Here is a 15,000-nt window from a genome sequence, read left to right as displayed (position 1 = left end):
GAAGGAAGGAAGGAAGGAGAACAAGAGAAGGAAGGAAGGAAGGAAGGAATGAGAAAGAGAGGGAGAGAGAGAGAGCAGACCATCTGGTCCCACAAGTCCATCCCATAGGTCCATCCGGTCAAGATGTCCACCAAGTCTCTGAGACCCATAGATGGATCCACCATAGGGCGGTCTATGGGGCCAAGGGGTCGTCGGTCGGAGTCCCAGCCCCATAGTCCGCCCCACAGAATCCATGGGTCACTGCTTGGTCCTCCCTCAGCCCCACAAGTCCACCAGGTCCAGAGATGGGTCCCTCAGCTTGAGGAGACCCAACTCTAGGAGAGAGAGAGAAGGAAGGAAGGAAGGAAGGAAGGAAGGAAGGAAAGAAAGAAAGGAGAGGGAGAGAGAGAAGGAAGGAAGGAGAACAAGAGATAGAGGGAGAGAGAAGGGGAGAGAGAAGGAAGGAAGGAAGGAAGGAAGGAAGGAAAGGAGAGGGAGAGAGAGAAGGAAGGAAGGAGAACAAGAGATAGAGGGAGAGAGAAGGGGAAAGAGATGGATGGATGGATGGATAGAAGGAAGGAGAAAAATAGATAGAGGGAGAGAGAAGGGGAGAGAGAGAAGGAAGGAAGGAAGGAAGGAGAACAAGAGATAGAGGGAGAGAGAAGGGGAGAGAGATGGAAAGGAGGGAAGGAAGGGTGGAAAGAAGGAAGGAGAGGGAGAGAGGGGAGGAAGGAAGGAGAACAAGAGATAGAGGGAGAGAGAAGGGGAGAGAAGGAGGGAAGGAAGGAAGGAAGGAAGGAGAGGGAGAGAGAGAAGGAACGAAGGAGAGGGAGAGAAGGAAGGAAGGAAGGAAGGAAGGAAGGAAGGAAGGAGAGGGACAGAGAGAGAAGGAAGGAAGGAAGGAAGGAGAGGGACAGAGAGAGAAGGAAGGAAGGAGAGGGAGAGAAGGAAGGAAGGAAGGAAGGAGAGGGAGAGACAGAGAAGACAGAGAAGGGAGAGAGAAGGGGGGAGAGAAGGAAGGAAGGAGGGAAGGAAGGGTGAAAGGAAGGAAGGAAAGAAGGAGAGGGACAGAGAGAGAAGGAAGGAAGGAAGGAAGGCAGGCAGGAAGGAAGGAAGAGAAAGAGAGAGAAAGGGAGAGGGAAAGAGAGTCCGCCCCACAGAATCCATGGGTCACGGCTTGGTCCTTCCTCAGCCCCACAAGTCCAGAGATGGGTCCCTCAGCGTGAGGAGACCCAACTCTAGGAGAGAGAGAGAAGGAAGGAAGGAAGGAAGGAAGGAAGGAAGGAAGGAAAGAAGAGATAGAGGGAGAGAGGGGAGAGATGGGTGGAAGGAAGGAAGGAAGAGAGAGAGAGAGAGAGGGGAGGGAGGGAAGGGAACGAGAGAAGGAAGGAAGGAGAACAAGAGATAGAGGTAGAGAGAAGGGGAGAGAGATGGATGGAGGGGAGGAAGGAAGGAAAGAAGGAGAGGGAGAGAGAGAGAAGGAAGGAAGGAGAGGGAGAGAAAGAGAAGGAAGGAAGGAAGGAAGGAAGGAAGGAAGGAAGGAAGGAAGGAGAGGGACAGAGAGAGAAGGAAGGAAGGAGAGCAAGAGATAGAGGGAGAGAGAAGGGGAGAGAGAAGGAAGGAAGGAAGGAAGGAAGGAAGGAAGGAAGGAAGGAAGGAAGGAAGGAAGGAGAGGGAGAGAGAGAGAAGGAAGGGAGGAGAACAAGAGATAGAGGGAGAGAGAAGGGGAGAGAGAAGGAAGGAGAGGGAGAGAGAGAGAAGGAAGGAAGGAAGGAAGGAAGGAAGGAAGGAAGGAAGGAAGGAAGGAAGGGTGGAAGGAAGGAAGGAAGGAAAGAAGGAAGGAAGGAAGGAGAGGGAGAGACAGAGAAGACAGAGAAGGGAGAGAGAAGGGGGGAGAGAAGGAAGGAAGGAGGGAAGGAAGGGTGAAAGGAAGGAAGGAAAGAAGGAGAGGGACAGAGAGAGAAGGAAGGAAGGAAGGAAGGAAGGAAGGCAGGCAGGAAGGAAGGAAGAGAAAGAGAGAGAAAGGGAGAGGGAAAGAGAGTCCGCCCCACAGAATCCATGGGTCACGGCTTGGTCCTTCCTCAGCCCCACAAGTCAAGAGATGGGTCCCTCAGCGTGAGGAGACCCAACTCTAGGAGAGAGAGAGAAGGAAGGAAGGAAGGAAGGAAGGAAGGAGAAGAAGAGATAGAGGGAGAGAGGGGAGAGATGGGTGGAAGGAAGGAAGGAAGAGAGAGAGAGAGAGAGGGGAGGGAGGGAAGGGAACGAGAGAAGGAAGGAAGGAGAACAAGAGATAGAGGTAGAGAGAAGGGGAGAGAGATGGATGGAGGGGAGGAAGGAAGGAAAGAAGGAGAGGGAGAGAGAGAGAAGGAAGGAAGGAGAGGGAGAGAAAGAGAAGGAAGGAAGGAAGGAAGGAAGGAAGGAAGGAAGGAAGGAAGGAAGGAAGGAAGGAAGGAGAGGGACAGAGAGAGAAGGAAGGAAGGAGAACAAGAGATAGAGGGAGAGAGAAGGGGAGAGAGAAGGAAGGAAGGAAGGAAGGAAGGAAGGAAGGAAGGAAGGAGAGGGAGAGAGAGAGAAGGAAGGGAGGAGAACAAGAGATAGAGGGAGAGAGAAGGGGAGAGAGAAGGAAGGAGAGGGAGAGAGAGAGAAGGAAGGAAGGAAGGAAGGAAGGAAGGAAGGAAGGAAGGAAGGAAGGAAGGAAGGAAGGAGAGGGAGAGACAGAGAAGACAGAGAAGGGAGAGAGAAGGGGGGAGAGAAGGAAGGAAGGAGGGAAGGAAGGGTGAAAGGAAGGAAGGAAAGAAGGAGAGGGACAGAGAGAGAAGGAAGGAAGGAAGGAAGGCAGGCAGGAAGGAAGGAAGAGAAAGAGAGAGAAAGGGAGAGGGAAAGAGAGTCCGCCCCACAGAATCCATGGGTCACGGCTTGGTCCTTCCTCAGCCCCACAAGTCCAGAGATGGGTCCCTCAGCGTGAGGAACCCAACTCTAGGAGAGAGAGAGAAGGAAGGAAGGAAGGAAGGAAGGAGAAGAAGAGATAGAGGTAGAGAGAAGGGGAGAGAGATGGAAGGAAGGAAGGAAGGAAGGAAGGAAGGAAAGAAGGAGAGAGAGAGAGAAGGAAGGAAGGAAGGAGAAGAAGAGATAGAGGGAGAGAGAAGGGGAGAGAGATGGAAGGAAGGAAAGAAGGAGAGAGAGAGAAGGAAGGAAGGAAGGAAGGAAGGAGAACAAGAGATAGAGGGAGAGAGAAGGGGAGAGAGGGAAGGAAGGAGGGAAGGAAGGGAGGAAGGAAGGAGAGGGAGAGAGAGAGAGAGAGAAGGAAGGAAGGAGAGGGAGATAGAGAGAAGGAAGGAAGGAAGGAGGGGAGGGAGGGAGAAAGAGAGAGAAGGAAGGAAGGAGAACAAGAGATAGAGGCAGAGAGAAGGGGAGAGAGAAGGGAGGGAGGAAGGAAAGAAGGGAAGGAGAGAGAGAGAGAGAAGGAAGGAAGGAGGGAGGGAAGGAAGGGTGGAAGGAAGGAAGGAGAGGGAGAGAGAGAAGGAAGGAAGGAAGGAGGGAAGGAAGGGTGAAAGGAAGGAAGGAAAGAAGGAGAGGGACAGAGAGAGAAGGAAGGAAGGAAGGAAGGAAGGAAGGAAGGAAGGAAGGAAGGAAGGAGGGAAGGAAGGGTGAAAGGAAGGAAGGAAAGAAGGAGAGGGAGAGAGAGAGAAGGAAGGAAGGAAGGAAGGAGAACAAGAGAAGGAAGGAAGGAAGAGAAAGAGAGAGAAAGGGAGAGGGAAAGAGAGTCCGCCCCACAGAATCCATGGGTCACGGCTTGGTCCTTCCTCAGCCCCACAAGTCAAGAGATGGGTCCCTCAGCGTGAGGAGACCCAACTCTAGGAGAGAGAGAGAAGGAAGGAAGGAAGGAGAACAAGAGATAGAGGTAGAGAGAAGGGGAGAGAGATGGAAGGAAGGAAGGAAGGAAGGAAGGAAAGAAGGAGAGAGAGAGAAGGAAGGAAGGAAGGAGAAGAAGAGATAGAGGGAGAGAGAAGGGGAGAGAGATGGAAGGAAGGAAGGAAGGAAGGAAGGAAGGAAGGAGAAGAAGAGATAGAGGGAGAGAGGGGAGAGATGGATGGAAGGAAGGAAGGAAGAGAGAGAGAGAGAGAGGGGAGGGAGGGAAGGGAACGAGAGAAGGAAGGAAGGAGAACAAGAGATAGAGGTAGAGAGAAGGGGAGAGAGATGGATGGAGGGGAGGAAGGAAGGAAAGAAGGAGAGGGAGAGAGAGAGAAGGAAGGAAGGAGAGGGAGAGAAAGAGAAGGAAGGAAGGAAGGAAGGAAGGAAGGAAGGAAGGAAGGAAGGAAGGAAGGAGAGGGACAGAGAGAGAAGGAAGGAAGGAGAACAAGAGATAGAGGGAGAGAGAAGGGGAGAGAGAAGGAAGGAGAGGGAGAGAGAGAGAAGGAAGGAAGGAGGGAGGGAAGGAAGGAAGGGTGGAAGGAAGGAAGGAAGGAAAGAAGGAAGGAAGGAGAGGGAGAGAGAAGGAAGGAAGGAAGGAAGGAGAGGGAGAGAGAGAGAAGGAAGGAAGGAAGGAAGGAAGGAAGGAAGGAAGGAAGGAAGGAGAGGGACAGAGAGAGAAGGAAGGAAGGAGAACAAGAGATAGAGGGAGAGAGAAGGGGAGAGAGAAGGAAGGAAGGAAGGAAGGAAGGAAGGAAGGAAGGAAGGAGAGGGAGAGAGAGAGAAGGAAGGGAGGAGAACAAGAGATAGAGGGAGAGAGAAGGGGAGAGAGAAGGAAGGAAGGAGAGGGAGAGAGAGAGAAGGAAGGAAGGAAGGAGGGAGGGAAGGAAGGAAGGAAGGGTGGAAGGAAGGAAAGAAGGAAGGAAGGAAGGAGAGGGAGGGGAGAGAGAAGGAAGGAAGGAAGGAGAGGGAGAGAGAGAGAAGGAAGGAAGGAAGGAGAGGGAGAGAGAGAGAAGGAAGGAAGGAAGGAGGGAAGGAAGGGTGGAAGGAAGGAAGGAAAGAAGGAGAGGGAGAGAGAGAGAGAGAAGGGGAGAGAGAAGGAAGGAGAGGGAGAGAGAGAGAAGGAAGGAAGGAGGGAAGGAAGGAAGGAAGGGTGGAAGGAAGGAAGGAAAGAAGGAAGGAAGGAGAGGGAGAGAGAAGCAAGGAAGGAAGGAGAGGGAGAGAGAGAGAAGGAAGGAAGCAAGGATGGACGGACGGAAGGAAGGAGAGGGAAAGAGAGGGGAGGGAGGGAGGAAAGGAGGAGAGGGAGAGACAGAGAAGACAGAGAAGGGAGAGAGAAGGGGGGAGAGAGGGAAGGAAGGAAGGAAGAGAAAGAGAAAGGGAGAGGTAAAGAGAGTCCGCCCCACAGAATCCATGGGTCACGGCTTGGTCCTTCCTCAGCCCCACAAGTCTTGGTGCCCCAAGTCCACCTCCCAATCCATGGGGCTGGAGCTCCATGGCTGGTCCTGAGTAGAGCTATGGGGTCTCTAGGGCGGAAGGTTCCATGCTTGGGAGAAGGACAGAAGGAAGGAGGGAGAGAGAGAAGGAAGGAAGGAAGGAGAGAGAGAGAAGGAAGGAAGGAGAGAGAGAGAAGGAAGGAAGGAGAACAAGAGATAGGGGGAGAGAGAAGGGGAGAGAGATGGATGGAAGGAAGGAAGGAAGGAAGGAAGGAAGGAAGGAAGGAGGGAGGAAGGAAGGAGAGTGAGAGAAGGAAGGAAGGAAGGAGAACAAGACAGAGAGAGAGAGAGAAGGGGAGAGAGATGGAAGGGAGGGAGGAAGGAGGGAAGGAAGGGTGGAAAGAAGGAAGGAAGGAGAGGGAGAGAGAGAAGGAAGGAAGGAGAACAAGAGATAGAGGGAGAGGGAAGGGAGGGAGAGAGATGGATGGAAGGAAGGAGAGGGAGAGAGAGAAGGAAGGAAGGAAGGAAGGAAGGAGAAAAAGAGATAGAGGGAGAGAGAAGGGGAGAGGGAAGGAAGGAAGGAAGGAAGGAAGGAAGGAAGGAAGGAAGGAAGGAGAACAAGAGATAGAGGAGCGAGATGGAAGGAAGGAAGGAGAGGGAGAGAGAGAGAAGGAAGGAAGGAGAGGGAGAGAGAAAGAAGGAAGGAAGGAGAGGGAGAGAGAAGGAAGGAAGGAAGGAGAGGGAGAGAGAAGGAAGGAAGGAAGGAGAGGGAGAGAGAAGGAAGGAAGGAAGGAGAGGGAGAGAGAGAGAAGGAACGAGGGAAGGAAGGAAGGAGAGGGAGAGAGAAGGAAGGAAGGAAGGAAGGAAGGAAGGAAGGAAGGAAGGAAGGAGAGGGAGAGAGGGAAGGAAGGAAGGAAGGAAGGAGAACAAGAGATAGAGGGAGAGAGAAGGGGAGAGAGAAGGAAGAAAGGAGGGAAGGAGGGAGGGAGGGAGGGAGGAAAGAAGGAGAGACAGAGAAGGAAGGAAGGAAGGAGAACAAGAGATAGAGGGAGAGAGGGGAGAGAGATGGAAGGAAGGAGGGAGGGGAGGGAGGAAGGAAGGAGGGAATGAAGGGAGGAAGGAAGGAAGGAGAAGAAGAGAGAGAGGGAAGGAAGGAGAGGGAGAGAGAAGGAAGGAAGAAAGGAAGGAGAGGGAGAGAGAGAAGGAAGGAAGGAAGGAAGGAAGGAAGGAAGGAAGGAAGGAGAGGGACAGAGAGAGAAGGAAGGAAGGAGAACAAGAGATAGGGGGAGAGAGAAGGGGAGAGAGGGAAGGAAGGAAGGAAGGAAGGAAGGAAGGAAGGAAGGAGGGAAGGGAGGGAGGGAGGAAAAAGAGAGAGAGAAGGAAGGAAGGAGAGGGAGAGAGAGAGAAGGAAGGAGGGAAGGAAGGAAGAAGAACAAGAAATAGGGTGAGAGAGAAGGGGAGAGAGAGGGAAGGAAGGAAGGAGGAAAGGAAGGAAGGAAAGAGAGAGAGGGAGAGAGAGAGAGAGGAAGAAAGGAGAACAAGAGCTAGAGGGAGAGAGAAGGGGAGAGAGAGGGAAGGAAGGAAGGAGGGAGGGAAGGAAGGAAGGAAAGAAGGAGAGAGAGAGAGAAGGAAGGAAGGAAGGAAGGAGAACAAGAGATAGGGGGAGAGAGAAGGGGAGAGAGATGGAAAGAAGGAAGGAAGGAAAGAAGGAGAGGAGTGAAGGAAGGAAGGAAGGAAGGAGAGGGAGAGAGAGAAGGAAGGAGGGAGAACAAGAGATAGAGGGAGAGAGAAGGGAGAGAGGGAAGGAAGGAAGGAAGGAGGGAAGGAAGGAAAGAAGGAGAGGGAGAGAGAGACTTTTGCAACTTTCCCACTTTTTGAAAGAAAAGCAACAAGAATTTCCGCTTTCCTTTTTGCAAAGAAAGCGACAGGAATCAGATGCAACATTTTGCAAAATTTCCTCGCTTTTTGCAAGAAGAGCCGCAGGAATTCCCGGTTCCCTTTTTGCAAGGAAATGCAAAAGGAACGCCGTTGCGACATATTGCAAATGGGGTGAATTCTGCACCTTTGCAACTTCCCTGCTTTTTGCAAGAAAAGCAACCGGAATTCAAGCTTCCCTTTTTGCAAGCAGCAGAAATTCCAGTTTCCTTGTTTGCAATTTTTTTTTGCAAAATTCCTCGCTTTTTGCAAGAAAACGCAACAGGGATACAGTTGCAATGTTTTGCAAAAGGGGTCAATTCTGCACCTTTGCAACCTTCCCACTTTTGGCAAGAAAAGCAGCAGGAATTCTAGTTTTCCTTTTGCAACATTTTGCAAACTGGGTTCCTTCTGCACCTTTGCAACTTCCCTGCTTTTTGCAAGAAAAGCCGCAGGAATGCCAGGTTCCCTCTTTGCAAGAAAAATTTGCAAAATTCCTCGCTTTTTTTCGCAAGAAATTCCAGGTTCCCTTTTTGCAATAAAAATTTGCAAAATTCCTCGCTTTTGGCAAGAAATTCCAGGTTCCCTCTTTGCAAGAAAAATTTGCAAAATTCCTCGCTTTTGGCAAGAAATTCCAGGTTCCCTCTTTGCAAGGAAATGCAAAAGGAACGCAGTTGCGACATATTGCAAATGGGCTTAATTCTGCACCTTTGCAACTTCCCTGCTTTTTGCAAGAAAAGCAACCGGAATTCAAGCTTCCCTTTTTGCAAGCAGCAGAAATTCCAGTTTCATTGTTTGCAAAAATTTTTTGCAAAATTCCTCGCTTTTTGCAAGAAAACGCAACAGGGATCAGATGCAACATTTTGCAAAAGGGGTGAATTCTGCACCTTTGCAACTTCCTCGCTTTGGGCCAGAAAAAGCAACAAGGATACAGTTGCAATGTTTTGCAAGGAAATCCAAAAGAAATGCAGTTGCAAAGTTTTGCAAACTGGGTTCCTTCTGCATATTTATTTTATTTTATTTTATTTTATAAATGCAACCTTTTGCCAACTGGGTTCTTTCTGCATATTTATTTTATTTTATTTTATTTTATAAATGCAACCTTTTGCCAACTGGGTTCCTTCTGCATATTTATTTTATTTTATTTTATTTTATAAATGCAACCTTTTGCCAACTGGGTTCTTTCTGCATATTTATTTTATTTTATTTTATTTTATTTTATTTTATTTTATTTTATAAATGCAACCTTTTGCCAACTGGGTTCCTTCTGCATATTTATTTTATTTTATTTTATTTTATAAATGCAACCTTTTGCCAACTGGGTTCCTTCTGCATATTTATTTTATTTTATTTTATTTTATAAATGCAACCTTTTGCCAACTGGGTTCTTTCTGCATATTTATTTTATTTTATTTTATTTTATTTTATTTTATTTTATAAATGCAACCTTTTGCCAACTGGGTTCTTTCTGCATATTTATTTTATTTTATTTTATTTTATTTTATTTTATTTTATAAATGCAACCTTTTGCCAACTGGGTTCCTTCTGCATATTTATTTTATTTTATTTTATTTTATAAATGCAACCTTTTGCCAACTGGGTTCCTTCTGCATATTTATTTTATTTTATTTTATTTTATAAATGCAACCTTTTGCCAACTGGGTTCCTTCTGCATATTTATTTTATTTTATTTTATTTTATAAATGCAACCTTTTGCCAACTGGGTTCTTTCTGCATATTTATTTTATTTTATTTTATTTTATTTTATTTTATTTTATTTTATAAATGCAACCTTTTGCCAACTGGGTTCCTTCTGCATATTTATTTTATTTTATTTTATTTTATAAATGCAACCTTTTGCCAACTGGGTTCCTTCTGCATATTTATTTTATTTTATTTTATTTTATAAATGCAACCTTTTGCCAACTGGGTTCCTTCTGCATATTTATTTTATTTTATTTTATTTTATAAATGCAACCTTTTGCCAACTGGGTTCCTTCTGCATATTTATTTTATTTTATTTTATTTTATAAATGCAACCTTTTGCCAACTGGGTTCCTTCTGCATATTTATTTTATTTTATTTTATTTTATAAATGCAACCTTTTGCCAACTGGGTTCTTTCTGCATATTTATTTTATTTTATTTTATTTTATTTTATTTTATTTTATTTTATTTTATTTTATAAAATAAATGCAACCTTTTGCCAACTGGGTTCCTTCTGCATATTTATTTTATTTTATTTTATTTTATAAATGCAACCTTTTGCCAACTGGGTTCCTTCTGCATATTTATTTTATTTTATTTTATTTTATAAAATAAATGCAACCTTTCGCCAACTAGGTTCCTTTTGCATGCATATTTATTTTATTTTATTTTGCAAACGGGGTGAATTCTGCACCTTTGCAAAATTCCTCCCTTTTTGCAAGAAAAAGCAACAAGGATACAGTTGCAATCTTTTGCAAAAGGGGCGGATTCTGCCCCTTTGCAACCTCCCCACTTTTTGCATGAAAAGCGACAAGAATTCCACTTGCAATCTCTTCGCTCCCCCTGCAGGCCGCTCTGGGCAAATCTCCCAGCAGCTCTTGCGGCCGGAGCAAAGGATTCTGGGCCTTGCAGTCTTTGCAAAGGCCTTCCTGCTTTGCAAACCGATTGCATTTCTCCTTTGGGTGCAAATGGGAGGAATGGGGATCGCGCAATTGGTGCAAGGCGAAGGAGAGGATTATCTCGGCTTTTGCAGCAGCAAAAGCGACGGATCGCTCCGTTTCCAGTGAGTTGCAAAGTGCAATTGGGAAGATTTGCAGCAAAATCGGCTGCGTTTTGCAGCTTTGCAAACTTCCGGCTGTTTGCAATTGTAGATTATTCCAGTCCCCACTGCAAATGATTTTATAATCTGCTTTTGTTTTGTTTTCTTTTTATTTTCCCCTCTGCTTTTGCACATTTTCTGCCGTTTGCAATCAAAAGCAACCGTTGCAAAGGCAGATTATTGCCAATAATTTGATTCTCTGCTTTTCCAAACTGGTTTCTCCATTGCAAATCGTTTTATCCTGAGCATTTGCAAACCTTCTGCTGTTTGCAATCAAAAGCAAAGGGAGATTATTATGCTCCACCTTTGCAAACTTCCCGCTTTTTGCAAGAAAAATGGACGCTTGCAGTCAGAAATGATTCCGCTGCCCCTTTGCAGAATTCCTGCAATGGGCAAGAAAAAGCAACGCTTGCAATCTGAAATTTTTATTCTGCACCTTTGCAAACCTTCTGCTGTTTGCAAGAAAAAGCGACGCTGGCGGTCAGAAATGATTCCTCTGCCCCTTTGCAGAATTCCTGCAATGGGCAAGGAAAAGCGGCGGTTGCAATCGGAGATTCTTGCAGCCATTTCTGCACGAAATGTTATTCTCTGCATTTGCCAGCTTTCCGCTGTTTGCAATCAGAAGCGCCAGTTGCAATGGGAGATTCTTTGCAGCAATCATTTGCAATCATCTCCCATTGCAACTGTTGCTTCTCAATGCAAACAGCAGGAAGTTGGCAAATGTGGAAAATGAAATGATTTGCAATCATCTCCCATTGCAACTGTCGCTTCTGATTGCAAGCAGCAGGAAGTTGGCAAATGCGGGAAATGAAATGATTGCAGCCATTTCTGCACGAAATCTGATTCTCTGCATTTGCAAGCTTTCCGCTGTTTGCAATAAGAAGCGCCAGTTGCAACGGGAGATTCTTTGCAAGAATCGCCATCGAAAGCAAGACTTGCCGTCGAAAATGCTGCTTCCCATAATTTGATTTGGCAAGAAAAAGCGACGCTTGCGGTCAGAAATGATTCCTCTGCCCCTTTGCAGAATTTTTACTTCCCCCTCTGCTTTTAATAATAATAATAATAATAATAATAATAATAATAATAATAATTCTGCCCCTTTGCAGAATTCCTGCAATTGGCAATAAAAAGCAACGCTTGCAATCCGAAATTTTTATTCTGCACCTTTGCAAACCTTCTGCTGTTTGCAAGAAAAAGCGACGCTTGCAGTCAGAAATTATTATTCTGCCCCTTTGCAGAATTCCTGCAATTGGCAATAAAAAGCGGCGGTTGCAATCGGACATTATTGCAGCCATTTCTGCATGAAATGTTATTCTCTGCATTTGCAAACTTTCTGCTGTTTGCGATAAAAAGCAGCGCTGGCCATCGCCGCTTGGCGGAATTTTATTCTGCACATTTGCAAACCTTCAGGGTTTGCAGTCAAAAGCAACGGAGGCAATTGGAGATTTATTGCAGCCCCTGTTGCATGACATTTTATTTCCCGCAATTGCAAGCTTTCTGGGGCTTGCAAATCGAGTCGACGGTTGCAATTGGAGATGATTGCAGTTCCTGCTGAAAACAATTTCATAATCTGCCTTTGCAGTTTTCCCACTGTTTGCAATCAGAAGCAACAGTTGTCATAGAAAATTATGGCCGCCACGGTGGCGCAGAATTTTATTTCCTGCATTGGCAAACCTTCCGGTGCTTGCGATCCAAAGCAACGGTTGCGCGAAAATCTATTCTGCACCATTTGCAACGTGCTGCAGCTTTGCAAACTTCCGGCTGTTTGCAATCAGAAGCGACAGTTGCAATGGGAAATGATTGCAAATCCTTTTATGATCCGCATTTGCAAACTTCCGGCTGTTTGCAATCAGAAGCGACAGTTGCAATTGGAGATGATTGCAAATAATTTTATTTTCCGCATTTGCAAACTTCCGACTGTTTGCAATCAGAAGCGACAGTTGCAATGGGAGATTATTTGCAAGAATTGCAATGAAAAGCAACACTTGCCATCGAAAATTTTGCTCCCCGTGATTTTATTTTGCACATTTGCAAACTTCCTGCTGTTTGCATTGAGAAGCGACAGTTGCAATGGGAGATGATTGCAAATCCTTTTATTTTCCGCATTTGCAAACTTTCTGCTGTTTGCATTGAGAAGCGACAGTTGCAATGGGAGACGATTGCCGTCCAACTTGCATGAAAGCTGATTTGCAATAAGAAAAAGAATGTATTTAAGAAGATGGAGAATTTATTGGCAGTTTGCAATAAGAAGCGGCGATTGCAATTGGAAATCACCTCAGCCATTTTTGCATGGAATTTGCCAACTTCCCGCAACGGTTGCAATTGGAGATTATTGCCGTCTCCATTGCAAATCCTTTTATTCTCCGCATTTGCAAACTTCCCGCCCTTTGCAATAAGAAGCAACAGTTGAAATTTCCACCCCCCTTGCAAATCCTTTTATTCTCCGCATTTGCAAACTTCCCGCCCTTTGCAATAGGAAGCAACATTTGAAATTTCCACCCCCCTTGCAAATCCTTTTATTCTCCGCATTTGCAAACTTCCCGCCCTTTGCAATAGGAAGCAACAGTTGAAACTTCCATCCCCCTTGCAAATAATTTGATTTCCCGCATTTGCTGTTTGCATTAAGAATCCATGGTTGCAATTGGAGATTATTGCAAATCCTTTTATTCTCCGCATTTGCAAACTTCCCGCCCTTTGCAATAGGAAGCAACTGTTGAAATTTCCACCCCCCTTGCAAATCCTTTTATTCTCCGCATTTGCAAACTTCCCGCCCTTTGCAATAGGAAGCAACAGTTGAAACTTCCATCCCCCTTGCAAATAATTTGATTTCCCGCATTTGCTGTTTGCATTAAGAATCCATGGTTGCAATTGGAGATTATTGCAAATCCTTTTATTCTCCGCATTTGCAAACTTCCCGCCCTTTGCAATAGGAAGCAACAGTTGAAATTTCCACCCCCCTTGCAAATCCTTTTATTCTCCGCGTTTGCAAACTTCCCGCCCTTTGCAATAAGCAGCAGCAGTTGAAACTTCCATCCCCCTTGCAAATAATTTGATTTTCCGCATTTGCTGTTTGCATTAAGAATCCATGGTTGCAATGGGAGATTATTGCAAATCCTTTTATTCTCCGCATTTGCAAACTTCCCGCCCTTTGCAATAAGAAGCAACAGTTGAAATTTCCATCCCCCTTGCAAATCCTTTGATTTCCCGCATTTGCTGTTTGCATTAAGAATCCATGGTTGCAATGGGAGATTATTGCAAATCCTTTTATTCTCCGCATTTGCAAACTTCCCGCCCTTTGCAATAGGAAGCAACAGTTGAAATTTCCACCCCCCTTGCAAATCCTTTTATTCTCCGCATTTGCAAACTTCCCGCCCTTTGCAATAGGAAGCAACAGTTGAAACTTCCATCCCCCTTGCAAATAATTTGATTTTCCGCATTTGCTGTTTGCATTAAGAATCCATGGTTGCAATTGGAGATTATTGCAAATCCTTTTATTCTCCGCATTTGCAAACTTCCCGCCCTTTGCAATAGGAAGCAACAGTTGAAATTTCCACCCCCCTTGCAAATCCTTTTATTCTCCGCATTTGCAAACTTCCCGCCCTTTGCAATAGGAAGCAACATTTGAAATTTCCACCCCCCTTGCAAATCCTTTTATTCTCCGCATTTGCAAACTTTCTGCCCTTTGCAATAAGCAGCAACAGTTGAAACTTCCATCCCCCTTGCAAATAATTTGATTTCCCGCATTTGCTGTTTGCATTAAGAATCCATGGTTGCAATTGGAGATTATTGCAAATCCTTTTATTCTCCGCATTTGCAAACTTCCCGCCCTTTGCAATAGGAAGCAACAGTTGAAATTTCCACCCCCCTTGCAAATCCTTTTATTCTCCGCATTTGCAAACTTTCCGCCCTTTGCAATAAGAAGCAACAGTTGAAATTTCCACCCCCCTTGCAAATCCTTTTATTCTCCGCGTTTGCAAACTTTCCGCCCTTTGCAATAAGCAGCAGCAGTTGAAACTTCCATCCCCCTTGCAAATAATTTGATTTTCCGCATTTGCTGTTTGCATTAAGAATCCATGGTTGCAATTGGAGATTATTGCAAATCCTTTTATTCTCCGCATTTGCAAACTTCCCGCCCTTTGCAATAGGAAGCAACAGTTGAAATTTCCACCCCCCTTGCAAATCCTTTTATTCTCCGCATTTGCAAACTTCCCGCCCTTTGCAATAGGAAGCAACATTTGAAATTTCCACCCCCCTTGCAAATCCTTTTATTCTCCGCATTTGCAAACTTCCCGCCCTTTGCAATAGGAAGCAACAGTTGAAATTTCCACCCCCCTTGCAAATCCTTTTATTCTCCGCATTTGCAAACTTCCCGCCCTTTGCAATAGGAAGCAACAGTTGAAATTTCCACCCCCCTTGCAAATCCTTTTATTCTCCGCGTTTGCAAACTTTCCGCCCTTTGCAATAAGCAGCAACAGTTGAAACTTCCATCCCCCTTGCAAATAATTTGATTTTCCGCATTTGCTGTTTGCATTAAGAATCCATGGTTGCAATGGGAGATTATTGCAAATCCTTTTATTCTCCGCATTTGCAAACTTCCCGCCCTTTGCAATAGGAAGCAACAGTTGAAATTTCCACCCCCCTTGCAAATCCTTTTATTCTCCGCATTTGCAAACTTCCCGCCCTTTGCAATAGGAAGCAACAGTTGAAATTTCCACCCCCCTTGCAAATCCTTTTATTCTCCGCATTTGCAAACTTTCTGCCCTTTGCAATAAGCAGCAACAGTTGAAACTTCCATCCCCCTTGCAAATAATTTGATTTCCCGCATTTGCTGTTTGCATTAAGAATCCATGGTTGCAATGGGAGATTATTGCAAATCCTTTTATTCTCCGCATTTGCAAACTTCCCGCCCTTTGCAATAGGAAGCAACTGTTGAAATTTCCATCCCCCTTGCAAATAA

At 45.6% G+C, this 15,000-nt stretch overlaps 1 protein-coding gene and 1 long non-coding RNA gene across 2 annotated transcripts in view; both read left to right on the top strand.

Moving 5' to 3' along the window:
• The window catches only part of LOC309524468, a 10,003-nt gene extending 9,731 nt beyond the window's left edge, over positions 1 to 272 (top strand). The window contains exon 3 of the long non-coding RNA XR_014215937.1: positions 202 to 272. This is a non-coding gene — a long non-coding RNA (uncharacterized lncRNA). The remainder of the gene's footprint in view (positions 1 to 201) is intronic.
• Positions 273 to 9,826: 9,554 nt separating this feature from the next.
• LOC309524469 (protein PAXX-like) overlaps positions 9,827 to 15,000 on the top strand; it is a 16,535-nt gene continuing 11,361 nt past the window's right edge. The window contains exon 1 of the mRNA XM_082242412.1: positions 9,827 to 10,007. Within this exon, the coding sequence (XP_082098538.1) occupies positions 9,913 to 10,007 (95 nt within the window). The 5' untranslated portion in view covers positions 9,827 to 9,912. The remainder of the gene's footprint in view (positions 10,008 to 15,000) is intronic.

This window comes from Podarcis vaucheri (assembly GCF_965113315.1).
Source record: "Podarcis vaucheri genome assembly, contig: HAP1_SCAFFOLD_256, whole genome shotgun sequence".
Classification (NCBI taxonomy): domain Eukaryota; kingdom Metazoa; phylum Chordata; class Lepidosauria; order Squamata; family Lacertidae; genus Podarcis; species Podarcis vaucheri.
This window is presented reverse-complemented; position numbering and strand designations above follow the sequence as displayed.